This window comes from Carcharhinus amblyrhynchos, chromosome 2 (assembly GCF_965287045.1).
Source record: "Carcharhinus amblyrhynchos chromosome 2, sCarAmb.v2.hapA, whole genome shotgun sequence".
NCBI lineage: Eukaryota > Metazoa > Chordata > Chondrichthyes > Carcharhiniformes > Carcharhinidae > Carcharhinus > Carcharhinus amblyrhynchos.
Genome location: NC_137325.1, coordinates 94085316 through 94106985, shown reverse-complemented (window position 1 = coordinate 94106985; position 21670 = coordinate 94085316). Strand labels below are relative to the sequence as shown.

The 21670-nt window shown below is 41.8% G+C and overlaps 1 protein-coding gene across 2 annotated transcripts in view; it reads left to right on the top strand.

Moving 5' to 3' along the window:
• Positions 1-21670, top strand: part of LOC145356548 (contactin-associated protein-like 2) — a 1680587-nt gene that overhangs the window by 504564 nt on the left and 1154353 nt on the right. For both annotated transcript variants that reach the window (XM_080209322.1, XM_080209313.1), the window contains exon 2: positions 20402-20512. In XM_080209322.1, coding sequence (XP_080065448.1) covers positions 20402-20512 — 111 coding nt within the window. The remainder of the gene's footprint in view (positions 1-20401; positions 20513-21670) is intronic.

The window sequence follows — 21670 nt, the reverse complement described above, 5'->3', positions numbered from 1 at the left end:
CAATTTGCCGTTCCACCAATCTTGGTGTCATCAGCAAATTTCGACACCCTACACTCGGTTCCCTCCTCCAGATCATCTATATAAATGGTAAATAGCTGAGGCCCCAGCACCGATCCCTGGGGCACTCCTCTAGTCACCATCCGCCAATCCGAATAGCACCCATTGACCCCCACTCTCTGCCTCCTATTTGACAACCAGTCCTCTATCCACGCTAACACCCTACCCCCAACTCCATACAAAGTCCTCCTTACTGACATCTGTGGGTTTGTGACAAAAATTGAGAGTGTGACGGAAGAGGTGAAATAATGCGAAGGTTCTGAGGAAATGTGAGGGGGAGAGCAAAAAGTGCAGAGGGGAGCGGCAAGGGGAATGAGGGAATGTGTGCGCAGAAGCAGGCACTTTCCACAAGTCTGGCTCAAACTCAGTATTAAGGTTCCCTTTCACCTTCACCCACACACGCACACCATCATGCACTCTCATCCACCCTCTCAGTGGGTGAGGTTAAGTGAGTGAGCACCTTGGGACTGAGTGTGAGCTGGACACACATCCTCACCATATTGCACTCCAACGCAGTATTTATTGCTTGTCTTTTTCTGGCTCAGCAAGTTGTTTCTTTTCATACCTCAGTTTTTTTTAAGTTCATGTTTTCTTTCTGAAATTTTCTCATCAGCCCGTAATGTGAGAAACCAAATGTGTCCCCCACTACCCCCTCCCCCACCCCATCACAAAAAGGTGAGACTAGCCTGGCTTGGAGGCTAACCCTGTCTGCTTTGATGTGGGTACAGCCAAAGGTGCAGCTGTTGCATTTTAAAGTTTTAAAAATATTGGTGAGAGCTCCCTCCACATTGAAGCATTCTTTCAGTTATATACCATCCATTGCAGCCTGCTACCCTTCTCATGCTGAAAAGCTTCTGATTGGCTCTCTAGCCTCAAGAGTTTGGCTGCTGCCCTAACTTGGTCAGGGAACCTGTTGCCATGCCAATTAAAATGGGCTCCCATGAAAATGCCAAAAAGCAACAGTTTTCCTGGCCATGCTAAATTCTCCCTTAGTGTACCCAACCAGGTGCTGGAGTGTGGCAACTTGGGGATTTTCACAATAACTTCATTGCAGTGTTAATCTAAGCTTACTTGTGACTAATAAATAAATTTTAATTGTAGCTTCCCCTGTAGCTCTGTTCCCCCACCGGGATATTCTCATGGCTGATAAACAGTTCCAGCCTCCTGTTGCACACCCCTGGAAAACTCGAGCTACATATCTCAAACTACTTACCAATTGCACCCAATATAATGGAAAGAAATATATTCAATCTCCATTACTGGATATGAAAATAGCTTTGCATTCTGAAAGTTATTGCCTTTGAAAACAGCCAGGAATGTAGATGGGAAAAGTTGCACAAAGATACTGCCCAAAACAAGCTGCTATAAAAAAAAGTCCATCTTTTTCACCACCTGTTGGAGTGATACTTCACTGCTGCATTAATCCGTCTTTGCACCCCAAGATTGAATGTCATGTCACCATGAATCATGTCTTAACAAGTCTCTGATGACATGAATTACCAGTTATAAGTAGTTGTGATGAGATTAGTTCACATTCATGTCATCAATCCAGTCATTTCATGAAATGCAAAAACTTGAATGGGAGTCTTACAGCAAGATGATTGTTATATATTTTTTATATTTAACATTTCCCTACAACAGAATACACATTAAGTCACTTTCTAATTCCTTCCCAATGGATAATTTTATCAGTTTGTTAGCCTATCCAATTGAACCTACATATGCCTTTAAATATCCATAGCAAACACAACTTGAACTGTGTCCTACAGTGAATAACTAAATGTATCATTTGTGTCCGCACGGGTTTTCTCCAGGTGCTCTGGTTTTCTCCTACAGTTTGAAAGACGTACTGATTAGGTTCATTAGCCAAGTTAAATTCTCCCATAGTGTTCCCAAATAAGCACCCAAATCACCTCCCCTGCATCCCACCCCTTTGCTGATCACCTCACTCTATGCAGAGCGCACCCCCTTATTTCCTCCCATTATAGCCCCACCCCCTTGGCACTGCCCAGCACTGTTATGTTGTATGCAGTTCCAGGGTGCTGATTGCTGGGAACCATGAGGGATTCTCATCATGTGAGACCCAAACCCACCAACAAGGGGGGACTGTCCAGGAGGCCTGAAATGGCTGTGACTGATGTGTTAACGTCAAGTAGGAAATTAACATTTAAATCAGTTTCGTGCCAATTTTGATCCTGATGTGCCTGAACCCTGCTGCTTTCCTTCCTCCACCAGATTTGTTATGGTAGGCCCATGATAGACCTACCCTTCCTGGCACCAATTGAGAGCCTTAAGTGGTTAATTAATTACAACTTTAAGAGCATAATCCTTCCACCACAGACATTAAGCCAGTGGTAGGCTGGTCTGTTGCCATGCAGGCTGCATTCAGCAAAAACCATGCAGCTAGTTTGTTACCTACCTCCTTCCCACTTAGTGCCTAATCAAGGGATTAGACGTTGATTTGGATGAGGTGGTCCACTGAGAGCCCTTCCTGCCAACCTCCCTGTACCCCTCATCCCATGCCTCCCATGTTATTTACATATATCCTGTGTTGCTCCACACTCTTGCGACTTGGATGTCTGTCTTTCTAATAGCAACCAAATTCTGCTGCTGAGCGCAAGAGCTGGCATCCCCTGATTAGCCAGTAGGTGAGAGATCTGCTCCTGACTTCTTGAATGCACTGTGGGATTCTACAACTTATTCCCAGGGAAAGCTTGTTGCTGGCTCCTGCACTGCCTGATTGGCATGTGATTTGACAGACCTTCCCAAAGAGATGCAATGTGACTCTTTTGCTGGTTCTCCAGCTGGCTTGTGAAACACACAACCATTCAACAAGATTCTGCCTTTGGTCTTTTGTCAGCTAAGATTTTCTATGTCCTTGATTATAATGGATTGGAGTGCTGAGTCTGTACTTCAACTATCACAGGTATTTATGCATTTTGCACATCCACCCTGCTACTCATTCATTCTTAAGGCTCAATACAAAAATTCCATGAGTTACAATAGACAGTTTCTTTTAATTATTTTTATGTTTTCTTTCAATCTTTGTTCACCAATCCTTTCTTTTAATAATCTAGGATAATGAGTATACATGACATGATGCAACATTGATGTTGCTGCGGTGTTATCGTTTTTACATTCCAGTGCAGATAGCATGATGTGCACAGTAAGGTAAAGAAACAATTCATGTTATTTGCTATGAGATTGCTGCAATTTCTCGTCCAATATCAGGCCATTATCATGTTGCTGTTAAATTGACCACCGTTTCCCTTGCATGGTAACAGTGACTGCACTTTCACAAGTTCTTCATTGGCCTTAGGATGGCTTAAGATGTTAAAAGCTACCATATTAATGCCGAAGTCTTTACTTCAGAAAACATTGGAGAAAAGTCTCCCTGGTGTTTTTTAATGTTTGTTCTTTCATGGGATGTGTGTGTGTTCATGGCTAGGTCAGCACTTGTTGCCTATCCTTTAATTGTCCTTGAGAGAATGGCGGTGAGATGCCTTCCTAAACCGCTGCAGTCCATGTGGTGTAGGTACACTCACAGTGCTTGTTCATGTTGGTTTTGACTTTTCTTTAAAGACAAGCATAAAGATGCAGCAGTTAATGGCAAAGTTTCTATAATCATTTTGCTAAATGATTAAATCATCCTGCACAGATGCAAGGGATGATGCAATATAATTTACGAAGCAAGGTGAGATTCAACTTATTATCTCCCTTCCAGTTAGATTGAGGCAGTAGTTTCCATGTCCCTGTATTTTAAATTGGATTTCTCTGGGAACTGATAATGCAGTATTTTGCTCATTTAGTAGATGTATGAATATGTACAGGAAGTGGAAGTGGCAAATCTAGATCTTAAAAAATGTTGCTGTAAGCGCCAAAGTAGATTATTATTTTTCTATGCTGTGATAACAAAGTGGCTGAAGAATTCTAAATCACAAGTTCTTGCCACAGTCATGGTACAGACAAGACTTAAGAGATTTTTGTCACCTGTTACATACTCTTATTTGCTTTCTTTGATTTCTTTGTCTCAGCTTCCTGCCTCTGATTGCTTGATGATGTTCAGCTTTCTCCTATGCTGTAACATTAGCCACATCTTGCCAGTTCAATATCGACGTTAATAATTTTCAAGACCTTCTTTGAAACATTTTGAGCCTTAAGTTAGGTCATCTTAGGAGTCTTGTTACTTGCACATTCTTTATCAAAGAGATCTTTCAACATACGCCAAAGACGTCAATGTTCGACAACCTTTGGCAACTTGGTTTTCTATAGCATCTTCTTCAAAAAAAGAACTAGGCGTAAATAAATTATTTTTAAATTTAGTAATGTCAAAGAACTGCTTAGTCACAGTGTGTATCTAAAAACTTTTTGGGTCCGATTTTACCAATCGGAGGCTAAGGGCCGGGTCCGGACGCAAAACAGACCCGAGCCCGGAATCCTGTTTCCAGTGTGCCCATACGGTTTTTGCTGGCTCCGATCCAGTCCGTGCTGTGCGTGGGGCTTAGTGCTGCCAGAACGATCGGAGCTCTGAACTGTGCATGCAAAGAGAAACTGAAACAGTGCGCTCGGGTGCAAAAAACAAGACAGAGAGAGCCAAGGGGAGGGGGGAAGAGAGAGGAGGATGAGTTGCGATCAGATCCTTCCCGGGAGGCAGACCCTCCCCCCCCCCCCCCCCCAGGAGGCAGATTCCCCCCAATCAAACCCTCTCAGGGAGGCAGCCCTCTGCTCCCCACAGTCCACACCCCGAGGAGGCAAGTCCCTCCGGCAGACCCCACCCAACCCCCATGGTCAGACCCCCCCCCGGCCCAACCTCAGCAGAGCACACTCCCAACCTACCTCAATTGCTGATCTCCCGCCACCATCATTCTGACCTGCATTTGCTGATGTGGAGATGCTGCGTTGGACTGGGGTAAACACAGTAAGAAGTCTCATAACACCAGGTTAAAGTCCAACAGGACTCGTTGGAGAGCCTGCAGCACCTTCCTGGCCTTCCGCGTGCGTCTCCCAGAGGAGGTGGGGCGGGCTCAGATGGATCTCTGGTTGTGGGGGGGTGGTGGAGATTCTCCTGAGTCCATCCTCCCACCACCACACCCACCCCACCAAACCAGGGATTCCTCTAAGCCTGCGCACCCCCCTTCCTCCGGCAGATGGAGGGCTAAGAAGGTACTGCAGGCTCTCCAACGAGTGCAGTAAGACGTCTCACAACACCAGTCCAACAGGACTTTAACCTGGTGTTGTGAGACTTCATACTGTGTTTACCCCAGTCCAACGCCGGCATCTCCATATCAATGAATGCAGGTCAGAAGGATGGTGGAGGGATAGCAGCAATCAAGGTAGGTTGGGGGTGTGCTCTGCCAAGGGGTGGGGGCCTGCCTCCGGGTTGGGGGGGGGCTGCCATCCAGGGGGTTCAGATCACAGGGTTGGGGGGGCAGGTTTGCTGGGGTGGTTAGCATGGGGTCTGCGAAGGGTGTTCAAGGAGGACGGGCTTCGGAGATTCCCCTGCAGAATAGGAATCTGCTTTGGATTTTTATTCTGCAGGTTGATAACAGCGCGGATCCGGAATGGACCTGAAGACAATAAAATGGGATTTGGCGGTAGAGTTGGGCATGTAGTTCATTAAATGAATTTAAATGCATGCTAATGCATTTAAATGGTGGGGGCATGGACCGGATCCGCGCCCAAATTGGGTGTCGCTAAAGGCGCAATCTGCTCGGTTTTGGGTGCAGATCGCGTTACAGGCTCGACGCCCGAATTCACCATGATTTCACACCCGAAAACGGACGTGAATACTTGGTAAAATCGGGCCCTTTGTGTCTAAAATTGAATCTCTGAAATGAAGCTGCCAATGAGAAAGGATTTGGGAGCTTTTTTGATGTGGCATCAGCAGAAATTCATTTGAAGATTCTGCTTGACAGACCATCACCAAATGAGATTAAACAGCCGTGGTTCAATTATATTGGATTATGTGGCAGTGAGAACTATCTGAATAGATTGTACTTTTATCATTGGTCTTTCTGACTATTTCATTCAGAGGTACTGCCTTCTACAATGCTGAGGAAGGAGAGTGAAGATGTTTGACAGTAAAAACATGTGTTGCCTTCCTGGGATGGATGGATCAACTTTTGTTGCTCAGCTCATTCAATCAAGTATCTGGCCTTTTCTGCCTCCACCAACATGACTTTGATGAGTACATTGGAAGTTGAAGTGAAAGCAGCTGTTAGTGATGTAACTGGAATCCCCTTTATTTGGTGGTGTGTATTTCTTTGCAGACAGCAGTGCCATTCTGTCTATATTGCTTGCTGTTGTTGACCTGAGAGATAATATTTGCAGCCAACTACAAACATGAATGAATCATGATGAACCAGGTAGGAAAAGAGGGCATGTAAAAGAGACAAATATCACTAGAACTGTCTGCAACCAGGGCAAAAATGTTCAACAGATAGTCACGGAGGCAGATCATGTAACACAGCTGAGAATAATCTGTGATATCAATCTGTATGGTTCACACTTTATCTTCCTGTAATACTGAACATTTAATGATACGTAAAATATAATACACATCCAGAACAATTTGTGTAAGCAGTAATCTCTGGAAAGATTTACAGATTGTAAATATTTTCAGAAAAAGCCAAACAAATATAACCTCTTTCATCACAAAATGATAGAATGGTTACAGCGCAGAAGGAGGCCTTTGGGTCCATTATGTCTGTGCTGGCTCTCCCAAGAAACGAATTATCCAGTGCCACTTCTTCTTTACAAATAGTCCCATGGGATATTTTACATAAGTCTGAGAATGCAAGCCTGACCTCAATTTAATATCACATCTGAAAGACAGTAATGAAGCACTCCCTCAGTCCTGCACTAGTGTCAATCCAGATTTTTGTACTCATGCCTGATCAGTTAAATGTGAACAACTAACCTGTTGACTTAGAGACACAATTTCCAGCCCGTGAACCATGATCTAAGTGTTACTTGTGAAGGTTTATTCAAATGCATAACATGGGAGGACATTATTTTCTCTAAACAGGTAGTCACATTTTGACATGAGGACATTTATATAGAGGTGCACTATTGTTTTGACTTCTATCCTTCTGAGCAACAGAGAATGCTTTCTATTTTTTGGTATTTGATGCTGAAAGTCTGAATTTAAAAGAAAACCTCCCTTGCGTGTTGCCCGAATAAAGGCAAAGACATGAGCTGTGAACAATGTCCACTGGGACTAAAGATGGGCCACCAGACCTTTAATGCTTTCTACAGCTGTCTATCAAATATCCAGGCAGGGGAAAAAATACTTTTATTTTCCAACAAATAACCTTAGGCATGGTTTAACCAGAAGTCTGAAGGCAAAATTCCTTGAGGCACATGAATATTTCCTCTTAAACATATTGCTTTTGTGGAAAAAAAATCAAAAAAGAATCAGTTTCAAGCTGTTTAAGTTATAAGAGCCTCACTGGAAACAAAGCGACAATATGTGTCTCTGGAAATTAGATTAGACTATTGTCATTTGTTTTTGCCTGTGTTTCATGCTCACCAAAGTTGAAGTATTTCATTCCCTGGTGTATGACATCTTTTTGTTCCACTTGTGCCTTCCAATGTCAAACGCTGTCAATTTGGATGCCTTGCAGCCAAATGCAGAGTAAAATTCATTCGCTCATTCCCAACCTCAGTAACATAATTCTCTGCATGCATTATTTCATTTTCCACATTAGCCACCCTTTTGGATTAGAATTGCATCTACTTTTTTTATTATTCATAGCAAAAGACTTTAAAGTTTCAGAAATAAATTGAAGGATAATAAGAATAAACTCATAGGTATAACAAGACTAACAAGGCATATTGAGATACAGCAGTGAATGTAATTAATAAATTTTGTAGGGAAAATGTGAATTTGCTCTTCATCCTGTATCCAATATGTTTCCTGCTTCTCCTGAGAATGAATTGAAGCTAAAATATGTATTTTTGGCAGTGCTGGGTTTCACCTATAATCTTATAGTGGCTATTCTACATGCCGGGTAGGTGAGTGTTGAATGGAATGAGTGAGCTTGAAACTGTCCTCATCCTATATTCCTTTAGCCAGTAAATTTGCTGCTGAATAATTTACATGTGGAAAACACTACATCACAGGCCTAAACACTCCACATACATTTCACCCTCATTCTGCTCTCTGACGGCAAACAGTGATGGCAAATGAGGTAAGAAGGTTGACTGTCAACCCTCGTCCCAATAAAATGCTAGGTATTTATTTTGGATAGAAAGATAGATACCCTTCAGTGCAGAAAGAGGTCATTTGGCCCATTGAGTCTGCACTGACCACAATCCACGCAGGCCCCATACCCCTACATATTTACCCACTAATCCCTTTAAAACATCTCAGGACACTAAGGGCAATTTTGGCATGGCCAATCAACCTAACCCACACGTCTTTAGACTGTGCGGGGAAGGGTAGCACAGTGGTTAGCAGTGCTGCTTCACAGCTCCAGGGACCTGGGTTTGATTCCCACTTGGGTCATTGTCTGTGTGAAGTTTGCACTTGCCTCGTGTCTGCGTGGGTTTCCTCCCACAGGCTAAAGATGTGCGGGTTAGATTGATTGGCCATGCTAAAACAAAATTGCTCTTAGCGTCCTGAGATGCGTAGGTTAGAGGGATTAATTGGTAAGTATGTAGGGATATGGGGATAGGACCTGGGTGGGATTGTGGTCGGTGCAGACCCAATGTGCCAAATGGCCTCTTTCTGTACTATAGGGTTTCTATGACTATTTCTATTTCTATCCAGGGGATATTGCAACTGCCTGTTGAAGTTCCAGATTCACTCTAACCTGAAGGAACTTCTGTGACAATAGCTTGTCCATGCCCTTTTCAGCAAGTAGGTCATAGCGGCAGAAAAGTGGACAGCACAGTAGCACAGTGGTTATCACTGCTGCTTCACAGCTCCAGGGACCCAGCTTGGGTCACTGTTTGTGTGGAGTTTGCACATTCTCCTCATGTCTGCAAGGATTTCCTCTGGATGCTCTGGTTTCCTTGCCAACAACTGGAAAATATTTGAGAAGATATGGCGTGGAGACTGCTCTGCCAGTTTGTTCTACAGTTGAAGGAAGTCCAAGACTTCAAGTTGAACGTGACAGCCCAGGAGAATGTGGAGAAATTGGAATCCTTCCCATTCCAGGAGAGTGAGGTACTACTCGAGAAACTTCAACAAATCTGCATGTCTGTAAATTTTGAATTTGGTGCTCTCACTGATGAATTGTAAGAGACCGTGTAGTGTGTGAAATATACAGTGACAGTGTACACAAGCAGCTAGTCCGCAAAAAAGACTTAGCGTTTGAATCTGCCATTGATATTTGCATGTTGAATAAACAGTCCAAGCGGAGCACTGAACAACTATGAAGAGTATGTAACAATATGAACAGTGTGTAATTTAAAAAAAAGGCAAATGTGATGTTGGCATTTATTGCAAAGGGACTAGAGTACGAATGTAGAGAAGTGTTATTGCAATTGTGTAGGGTGTTGGTGAGAACACATCTGTATTGTATCCAGTTTTGGTTTCCTTATTTGAGGAAAGATGTGGTAGTATTGGAGACAATTCAGAGGAGGTTCACAATATTGATTCCAGGGTGAAAGGGTTGACGTATGAAGAGAGATTAAATGGTTTGGGCTTATACCCACTGGAGTTTAGAAGGATGAGAGGATCTGATCAAGGGATATAAAAATTTTAAAAGGGATTGATAAAGTACATGAAAAACAAATGTTTCCTCTTATGGTGCAATATCAAACAAAAGGTCACAAGTATAGGTTGAGAGGCAGTAGATTTAAAACTGAGATGAGGAGGAGCTACTTCTCGCAAAGGGTGGTGAATTTGTGGAACTTGCTGCCCCATAGTGGTGGAGTCTGAATTGTTGAATGGTTTCAAGGAAATAGATATATTTCTAATAAATAAAGGGATAAGGGGATATGGGGAACAGGTGGGGAGCTGGATTTGAGACCAGAGAGAGATCAACCATGATCTGATTGAATTCGTCTACCTCTGCTCCTAATTGCTATGTATATCTGAAGTCTTTTCAGTTCAAAACACACCCTGCTCAAACTACAGCAGCCAGCACACACACAAGAGAAATATGTGCTTAGGAATTAACAATTGTTACAATAAGTGTGGTAAATGGAATTGTTTTGCCAGCGTAGCAGACAAAGTCACATCAACCAGCTCACAAGACATGCTGCAGCTAATTACCTCCCCAAAGTTCAGCAAATAAACAAATAAGCTGGAGGTAAATCAAATCTGAGAGTCCATGGAGGCGTTCCACTGTGAACGTATTGACCTAATCATTGAAAAGGGTGAAATATTCACAACTCTTAACATTGTTCACAACAATGCCAAACCAAAAATCAAAACTGCTACTGGGGCAAAATGCAATATTTTGTTAAAACTGCTGCTGAGGAAAATTGAGCCCACTGCTTCACACTGATCTACCAACAAAGTGAACCTTGTTGTATGTGGTGAACAGCATACCCACAGAAGGCATAGTCATCTTGGACTGCATGCAGGGCAACTTTCTATTCACATAGTCAACCAAGATATTAAACAACTGCTGGGTCTCAATGCAGCATTGCACCAGGACTAATCCATCTTAGGTAGCATGTGTACACTCTAAAGCAACAAGCACCAGAATGCTGGAATGCAGAGACTTGTTTGATTATGATATTTTGGGAAATTGCCTATCGTCTATCACATGAGGCTGGATGATTCATTGCTATCCACTATCTGGGTTCCAAGAAGTATATCTGTTGCCATGAAACAGAAGGTGATAGACAAACTAGACAGGAATGACAAGACTAGATATTATAGCCTCCAAAGATGAGACCACGGAATGGATCTCCACGATGGTAGCTGCAGTGAAGAAAGATGACACAGTCAGAAACTGTATCGACCCAGCTCACCTTAACAAAGCACTTCTGAGACCTCGTCATCCAATGAAGACAGTTGAAAAAAATCATAGTACACATACCCAGTGCCAAGGTCTTCAGCATCTTGGCAAATTCCATTTGATCCTTGAAGCTTATGGATGTATATGTCTCCAGTAGGCAGATACAGATTTCTGCTTATGTCCTATGGTAGCTCCACTGGTAGTGAGGTCTTCCAAAGGTCCATGGAGCAGCTCTTCACAGGAAAACTTGGTGAAATCATTATTGATGACATCCTAATTTGAGAATGCACAGTGGAGGAGCATGATGAACTTCTGTGTTTGGTCCCTGGCAGAATCAGAATCATACGCTTGAAATTCACCCGTGCCAAATACAAATTCAGAGTCCGCGATGCCACCTTCTGATTGCCAATGTTGTGAAGCCAGATCCAGACCATACAGCAGATGCTGATAACAAAATGTGCCCTGCAGTGTTTTCTTGGCATGATAAATTACCTACTGAAGTTCATTCCTTACTACAATGAATGATTGCACCAACTTCTCCACCAGGAGCACAATAACAGTGTGTTAATCCAATTCTGGGATCTGTTTTCAGCCCCTGCAGAGCTACAGTACTTTGTCTGAACATCTCTAGTGTTGTCAGTCAATGTCTCTCAGCCTGGCCTTGGAGCAATGGCATCCACAATGGCAGGCAATTTTGTATTAAGGGCCCTCACTAACACTGAAACCACTATGCCCAGATTGAGAACGAACTCCTCGTCTTTGCCTGTCAGAAATTTCATTATTTCATTTATGGCCACCCTGCCACAGTTGAAATTGATAATCAGCCATTCATCACCATTCTTTAAAAAGCCACTTCATACTGCGCCACCGTGTTTACAGTGAATGAAGCTCAAGCACCTCGACCTCAGTGTGATCTACAACTGTGATAAGGAGCTCAACCTAGCAGTTACTCCTTCCTGGGCTCACTTATCTGCTGCTGAGCATGAGGAGGAAATCAACATTATGAAAAACCAAGTACTGTCATCTCGGGGAACTGATGGACTCAAAGCTGCCCTGCAAATAAATGACACATAATGAGTGGCACCATGCCATTATCATGAATGGATGGATGCAGCGGCAAAAGAGCTTCCCCATGAGCTCTACATTTTTTAATGCCATGAGCGAAGAGTGAACGATGCGATATGGACTAATACCACGTAACTAGATGTTCATAATTCCTCTCTCTGCAGAAATACTACACCCAACAGCTCCACTAAAGGCCCAGGGACTTAAAGTAGCAGAATAAAAGGCAAAGAAACTGTGGTCTAGCCATCATTGTATGGCAACATGGAGAGGGAGGTGTCCAGGTCTGCACATGCAAGGTGCTCAAACCTCACTCAACTAAAGATCTATTGTATGTTCAAGAGATTCCAGATTTTCGTGGTCCTCACCGCAACAGATGAATTTGGCTGGAATGGGAGACAGTATCTGATCCTTGGTGATTCATTGTCAGTGTGGTATGTAGTTGATTACTTACTTGACACAGTAATTCAGGAGCTGAAGAGATTCTTTGGCGGCTAATGATCCACAATGCCAGACAGTTTGTGAACAGAGAGTTCAAGGATTTTGTGCGCACATGTGACTTGGAAAATGTCACAAGCAACCCCCTTTATCCATAATTGAATGGCTTGGTGGAGTGTGCAGTGTGTTCAGTAAAGCACTTCATTGAAAAATGCCTCCATGATAACTCAGACATTTATGCTGAATTTCTTGATCAGTGCAACCTGCCGAGGGAAGGTCAGCTCTCACCAGCGCAGAGAATGTTACCCAGGCACACCAGGACCATGATCCCTGTCACCAAAACCCTACTGCAGCCTAAAGTGGAAACAAATGTGAAGGAAGCCGTTAAACGCTGGCTAAGAGGGAAAAGCTGCAGTGACATCAACACATCAATACAGGGAGCAGGACCCAGAACTCCTCCACATCCCATTCCACTCCTATGGAAAATGCAATTGACAGTATAGTGAGTTGATTGAAAGCCTGCCCCCAGGTAAGTTTTTTTTTAATTTTCATGGTGGCAGCTGGACTTCACCAGTTATTGGATTTTATACCAATCTGTTATAGACTTTCTGCACATGACTGATAAAATTGTACATTATGCACTATACAGCAAACAGAAGGAGACTGCAAACATGCTTGTTATAGTATATTTTTCCAAGGTCCCTGTTCTTTGATCATTGAGCCTATTCCCATTTTGTACAGTTTAGTGTGGGTAAAGGCACGAATCATGATTGGAGGTGGGAAGATTTTAAAATGTGTGTGAAATGGTTCTACCTCCTTTAAGTTCATCACTACATGCTGTAACCTGAGTTGTATCTTTATTCAGTATGTTATGGCAGTGTTGTGATGGAAGATGTAATGATGGGCAGCATGTGGCACAGTAGTTAGCACTGTTGCCTCACAGCACCAGGGACCCAGGTTCAATTCCTGGCTTGGGTCACTGTCTGTGTGGAGTTTGCACAATTTCCCCATGTCTGCTGGGGTTTCCTCCCACAGTCCAAATATGTGCAAGTTAAGTGGATAGGCCATGATAATTGTCCCTTAGTGTCAGGGAGACTAGCTAGGGTAAATGTATGCAATTAGGGGAATAGAGCCTGGGCGGGATTGTGGTCAGTGCAGATTTGATGGGCCAAATGACCTCCTTCTGCACTGTAGGAATCTATGATTCTATGACCCCTGAAAAATGTGTTTCCCAAATTGCTATTTCAGCCAGCTGGTCAGCTGTCAAGTAATAGATCAACATTATAGATGCAGAAAAGTCTTCAGATATGTTTTAAAAAAAAAATTCAAACAATGGATAAAAAGGTAGAGTACATTTCACATTGTTGAAAGGGTAGCCTGGTACAGAAGCCAAGCACAAATATTTTTATTTTCCCATTGCTTTCAAGTATTCAGTCTTGATGCCAGTTGAGATAGCAGTTCTGAAGTCTGTTTATATACTCAATTTCATAGGCAATGAAAATGCAGCAGAGCCAAATTGTTTTACAAGTTTATACGGTTGCTTTGAGAAGTCTATTTGTTTTGGGGAATTTTGCGGATAGTTTCAGACTGTTATAATAAGGTTTGTGAGTTCTGTTCTTGAAGTGGATAAGGATGTGGGTGGTAAAGGTGAGGGTGTGAAATTGAAGGTGAGGTTTTCAAATGGTCAGAATGTTGACCTATGAATAGATGAACTGCTGATTACCTTGGAAACCCTGAGCCAAGGTAATTAAGAACTGAGGGGGCCCTTTTCAGTGAATGAAGAAATCTCACTGGCACAGTCAGCAGGAAGGGGGCTTACTGATTTAAAATGTTTTCAGAAGTCCTTGATGGGCATCCCAGCTTATGTTATCCCACTGCATTAACACTGAGATTTACGTTAGCATTGTAGAATGTGCAAATAATTTGCCATCAAAAACAACAAAGCCTATTTCAACCAGTAAAGTGCTTTTAAAAAGTTTAATCTGTCTCTCTTCCATTTTTGGCTACTTAATCACATACTTAGATTAGCTGATATTTAATTCCACTGTTTAATCAACGTGGGTTTTTTTTGCACATTTATGTCAGTCTGCTGGGCTGCTATTATCCTATATGAGGATGCGTGTATTATATTGATTTGAACAAAACTCATAAGAAAACACAGTAAAGCCTGATTTTATTACTCCAGACTATATATTGTACTTGCTGCATGTCAATTTATGAGCCTTAACAATAACTTTAATATATCATAAATATGGCTTATTATACACAACAAAGATTTTGTGGAGCCGTTTTAAGTATTGGTTTTGTCACCTTACCTGAATCGATTTCAAAGTGAATCATGTAGAATTAAAGCACTTCACTCAAGGTTTTATGACATTCCATTGAATTATAGAGCCTTCCTAAAATTTAGATTTTCATACCATCTGTGCTAACTGTCCCTACCAGCTGTTGCCTTCAAATAATCGGCTCTTTATTGTCATGTTAGATTTTAGAATCAATCCTCAATGTTATTTGAGAATGAAGTAAACGCTTCACTCAATCTCCACAAACATTACATTTAAATTAGACATTAGAGGACCCCAGCCTTGCAAGACTTCTGGACCAAATCCTGGAGTGACTTGAAACAGATCTTGCTCACCCGGTTGGCCTGCTGTCTGCTGGCTAGCCAGCCAGCTCCAGGCACCTGTGGGGATTTAGCCTCAGCTGGAGCCACTTCCACCATCAAGAAATTACAGTTTTGTTGAGCTGCCATTGTTGAACTGATCCCATCTCCAGAAATGTCACTAAGATGAAGGGATACACCGCGTTTATGACCTGATGCAAAAAACTACGATCCAGCTTCCAAAACTGCCTTTGGGCACCTGCTAAGATTCCACCCAAAGAGAAGGAGGTAAAGATTTGATTAAGATTGAGTTTTTTTAAAGTAAGGAAAGAAACCAAATGTGAACATGTATAATGTGATATTTCAAAATTGTCAACAGCAATTTACTTCATACAACAATGAAAAAATAGTAACACAGCAAAATTGGAACACCATTCTGAACTGTTCCTGTATACTTCAAAATAAAACACTAGCAAATCGGGCAAATAAAAAAAACTTATCCAAACTTTTTGGATGAACAGTTTTAATTATTTATTTTCTGAGCCACTGGAGGTTAATTTTAAATACGTTCATGACTGTCATGTTGTTAATAAGATACTAATATGTTAAATTGCAGTCCAGCTTTTTGTAAAAATTTAAGGCCACTTAATGTGCAAATTTTTAAAAGCAACTGGGAGGCTAAGGGCAAGATGCCATTTGTGTGAGGCAAACAGTGGAGCTGCATAAATCAACAGGCAATTTCTGGAAATTTGCAACTAATGGTGCATCTCCTTAATTCACTAAATCTGTGGACTGATTTTGCATATTTATAATGTTGTACATTGTTCATGAGAGAGTTCTGTAAGTTATCTTTCTCTGTCCAAACTTTCGAGAAAAAGTGAGCATTCTTGTTAGATTGGTACTTCTCTGTTCACATTGGTGTCCTTTTGAGATTTGGAGCATTCACCCTTGTTTTATCAAGTAATAGATACGAGCAGATTTTCTGCAATTTCTTGTACTAGAAGAACTTAAGTAGAATGACATCCTTCTCCTTTTAACAGTTCCTAATTACCAATAACTCCACATTCATTTAGTATCTGAATACAAGATTGGACAATAGTTAACTTTTGAAGGAAGCTTTTTAGTTCATCTTAATTCCTCAATGAAGGAAGAATCTATATTCCTTTCCATTTCAACATTCAAATTGCATAATGTGAAATTACGTAAAATTTGATATACAGCATTGTTGATCTCATTCAAAGGCTCATAAAGGATTCTTATGTTGGAATTGCAAAATATTTCCTAACATACTAAAGAATGCTCCCATTAGATTATGTTTACATCACATTGTGGAGAGGTGTTCACCTTCGATCTTAGTTAATATCATAAGCAAAAATATTATGTCAACCAATGGAAGGTAACTTATTCATCTGTGCCTACAATTCCCTAAATACTGGTGTCTGAGCATGTACAAATTCAAGGTGCCCATCAATCTGCAAATATTCTGCATGGACAAAACCTGTAATTGCTCTTAGATTGTTTACAGATAGTGAGCTACCTTAATGTGGCTCTACCATAACAAAATAATGCATATAAGCTCTAATGTTCTTGTCATTATAAATTAACCTATTATCTGTCTAATCATAAGCACTGCTTTGGAAAATTTACTTTTATTTTCATTTTGTCGGTCAACTAAACAAGGTGGTGCATGGAAATTGAGCATTTGTTAATTTGTTTTGCCAATGTCAGTATCAAGCATACCGGGAACGATGTAGAATAGTTTACAAATAGTTGTTTGGCAGTACAGAACTTGAGTATTGCCGAAGAAAGCTTCTCAAAACTTTTAATTTTGCACTCAGCAGGACAGTCACAAAAATAGAAATAGACACTATTTAAAACGGGTGGTAGAGAGAAAACAGGAAACTATAGACCAGTGAGCCTAATGTTGGTACTGGGGAAATTGCTAGAGTCTGTTATCAAGGATTTCATAATTCGGCATTTGGAAAGAAGTGGTATAATCAGACATGCATACACACAACGGAAATCATACTTGATGAATCTATTGAAGTTTTTTGAGGATGTAACTAGCAGAGTTGACCGAGGAGAACCAGTTGATGTGGTTTATTTAGACTTTCAACAAGCTACTATGTAAAGTTAAAGCACACAGGATTGCAGGTAATTCTTGAGATGGATAGAAAGCTGGTTAGTAGAAAGGAAGCAAAAGTTGGCATAAATGGGTCTTTTGGCAATCAGTGACTACTTGGATTTTGCAGGGATCTGCACTAGGACCCCAGCTGTTCACAATATGTATTAATAATTTGGAAGAGGGAACTGAATGTATTATCTCCAAATTTGCAAATGATACAAAGTTGGGAGGGAGGGTGAACTGTGAGGAGGATGCAGAGATTCTTCAGCGTAATTTGGACAGGCTGAGTGTATGGGTATATGCATGGCAGGTGCAGTATAATGTGGATAAATGTGAGGTTATCCACTTTGGTAGCAATAATAGGAAGACAGCTTATTACTTGAATGGATGTAAATTGAGAGGGATGGATACTCAATAAGACCTTGGTATCCTTGTGCATTGGTTGCTGAAATTAAGCACGCAGTTACAGCACGGAGTAACAAAGGCAAGTGGTATATTGGCCTTCGTAGTGAGAGAATTTGAGTATAGGGATAGAGATGTTTTGCTGCAATTGTATAGGATGTTGGTGAGGCCACACCTGGTGTACTGTGCTGCAGTTTTGGTGTCCTTGCTGCAGAGGGAGTACAGCAAAGATTTACCTGGCTGATTCCTGGGATGACAGGTCTGTCATATGGTGAAAGAATATGTCACTTAGGATTATATTCACTGGAATTTAGAAGAGTGAGAGGGGACCTCATAGAAACTTATAAATTTCTAACAGGGTTAAACAGGGTAGTTTCAGAAAGAATGTACCCAGTGGGGGGGGAATCTAGAATGAGGGTCATATTTTGAGATAAGGAGTAAACCTTTTAGAACTGAGATGAGGAGAAATTTCTTCATCCAGATAATGGTGTATGTGTGGAATTCACTACCAGAAAATGTTGTCTGATTTCAAGAAGAAATTGGACATAACTCTTGGGGCTAAAGGTATCAAGGGATATGGGAGGAAGGGGGATCAGGATGTTGAATTCGATGATCAGCCATGATCAAGATGAATGGTGGAACGGGCTTGAAGGGCCAAGTGGCCTACTCCTGTTTCTAGTTTCTATGTTTCTGTGAAATTTTCCCTTCACCTTCACCCCATTGGTTTTATTTCATTTATTCTTTGCATCTCATTGATCCATTTTATCACCCTTCATTCTCACTTCCATTTTTCCACTTCTCCATTCTTGCTCTCCATCTTATCTCCTACAGTCTACACCCCATCCCCCGCCCCGCAGCTCCCTTTTCAGGGCAACTGCCACATTCCTCAGGCAGTCCTTTAACAATCGATACCTTTGTTTTGCCATTCACACATTTTTAGCATCTTTCGCAACCTTCTTTATCATAATTTGCATTTCATTTGTCCAACTAGAACCCTATCCACCCCTCATAGTATAAATCTTATCTGATTTTCTTTGCCCTTAGCTCTGACGATGGGTCATCCAGACTCGAAACATTGGCTCTATTCTCTCCCCGTGGGTGCTGTCAGACCTGCTGAGATTTTCCAGCAATTTCTGTTTTTATTTTAGATTCCAGCATCCACAGTGTTTTGCCTTTATATTACAATAGCAGTAATGGCAGGGGAAACAACACCATTATACTGTATGAGTAAAGAGCGTTGAATTGTTGGCAGGTGGTCTCTGGTAGCAATGCTGAGTCAAGATATTTTCCTGAACATTAAATCAGCGAATGGCTATTACATATTCTGTTTAGCTGAAACAGGCGCAATGTGTGTCCTTGTTGTTTCTGTCTTCAAAGCACAGGGCCACGTATATAATATACGTAGGTTCCAATATTTGCAAATGCATCATACAGTGAGCTTGACTGACAATCTTAAACTGGTTGTTAATGTAATTTTGAGCATACTCATTATTGATTATATCATACTCATTGATTTTCAGACAAATGTTGTCCAATTGTGGACTCAGATCTATATAGCGCACTGTGTTTTGAGTTTTGCAAGCATGAGCTCGTTCAGTAGTCTGTACCTTCCCATTTGTGAATAGTGGTTTGGACATGCTGTTTGATACAATATGTCAGTCTTTGAGATGTGTGGCTGATATACTTAGCATCACACTGGGACTGAATTCCATATACCACATTACTCATTTCTCTGATAGGCAAGGAGTCTTTCTGGCTTGATGGCAACATCCTGCGAGTGACAAATGCCACCCATCTTGCTACTGGCTGCCGGAGGCCTAGAGGATCCTAACAGCAGCTTGAAATAGCTAGGTTTACATGTTACTCTACTGTTTTGAGATATCATGACCTTCCAGGTTAATCTGAGATAGACTAGGTACTTTTCAAGGCCAGAAGTGATGGGTTTAGGCCCATTCATGATTTTTCACAGTATATAGCACAAAATGGTTCAGTTATTATCCCACAGTTATTATCTATGTCAGCATCAAGCTTGCATGCTGAGCAAACGGTTCAGCCCTATTTACATGGTTGTGTTGAGTCTAATCTTACAGCGTATGTAACTGTAAGAATCCCAGTGCTTGATCCCAATAGACTCCTTTATCCATTCGAGACAAAGGAGACATTAAATTATATCAGTATTGGCTGAAAGACAGTGTTCCAAATTATTACACTCCTTGTCTCCTGTCATAAACCTGTACTTTAAAAAAACATTTTTAACATGCATGAAACAAATCTCATTTAGCCCAAATTGAAAATTAATTCATTTTACTGAATCTAAAATGCTTTTTATTAGTAATGAGAAATGTTTATTCCCACTTTGAGTTAAAGAAGAAGCTTTAAGCATCTTTCTACATATGGACATACAGATTAGGAACAGGAATAGGCCACTTTGCCCATCGTGTCCTTCCATCATTCAATAAGATCATGACTTATCTGATTTACACTCGGTTGATCACTGGGTCTTGTTATTAATGCTCTATATAATGAGCTGCCTGCTTACCATCTCTGATCTTCTGTTGCTGACCATTTGGACCATTTTGCCATGTAGTTGGGCAGTTGTCTTTTTAAAGTGCTTTGTCATGTTTGTAACAGTGTAGTTGTGTTGTGCAACGTGTGAACAGTTAGAGGCACAGATCTGAATGAATGACAATTATTTACATAATTTTGAAAATCTGGAGTGAAAACTAGATTTTCTCAAGGCACCTTCATCTTTGTAAAAATGATGCCAAACAAATAATTTTCTTGATTTTCTTTCAGAGAAATGTGATGAGCCACTGACTGCGGCACTTCCCCACTCTTCCTTTAGTAGTTCATCTGTGATGTCAGGCAGCTACGTACCTGGCTATGCTAAACTAAACAAGAGAGGAGGTAAGAGCTTTTCAAATAATCCTCACTGGCATTTGATACAAATATGATTATTTATATTGTCAGATCTCAATATCACAATGAACCATTTTAACACAGTTAGGAATGAGCAGGAACTTCTTTCTAGATACTGTATTTATAAGAAATAAGAAATAGGAGCAGGAGCAGGCCATCCGGCCCCTCGAGCCTGCCCCGCCATTCAATAAGATCATGGCTGATCTGTCGTGGCTCAGTTCCACTTTCCCGCCCTCTCCCCATAACCCTTAATCCCCTCTCTTATCAAAAACCCATCAACCCGCTTCTTAAAAATATTTAGCGAGGCAGCCTCCACCACTTCAACGGGCAGAGAATTCCAGAGATTCACCACCCTTTGAGTGAAGAAGTTCCTCCTCAACTCCGTTCTGAACCGCCCCCCCTTTATCTTGAGGCTGTGCCCCCTAGTCCTACTGTCTTTTTTGAGCGGGAAGAGTCTTTCCACCTCTATCCTATCCATCCCATTCATCATCTTATACGTCTCAATGAGATCTCCCCTCATTCTTCTAAACTCTAACGAGTACAAGCCCAGTTTATTCAGCCTCTCCTCATAGCTCAACCCCCTCAACTCCGGTATCAGCCTAGTAAACCTCCTCTGCACTCCCTCCAAGGCCAAAATATCCTTGCGCAGGTGCGGCGCCCAAACGGCCTCACCAATGCCCTATACAGCTGCAGCAAGACCTCCCTACTTTTATATTCAATCCCCCTCGCTATGAAGGCCAGCATCCCATTCGCCTTCCTGACCACCTGCTGCACCTGCAGGCTGGGTTTTTGCGACTCATGCACAAGGACCCCGAGGTCCCTCTGCACCGTCGCCTGCTGCAGTTTTTCGCCACGTAAGTAATAGTCCTTCCTACCATTCTTCCTACCAAAGTGGACCACCTCACACTTGCCAACATTAAATTCCATTTGCCATTTCCTGGCCCATTCGCCCAGCCTATCTAGATCCTTCTGCAGACTCTCCACACCCTCCGCACAATTTGCCTTTCCCCCAATCTTGGTGTCATCAGCAAATTTCGACACCCTACACTCGGTTCCCTCCTCCAGATCATCTATATAAATGGTAAATAGCTGAGGCCCCAGCACCGACCCCTGGGGCACCCCACTAGTCACCAACCGCCAATCCGA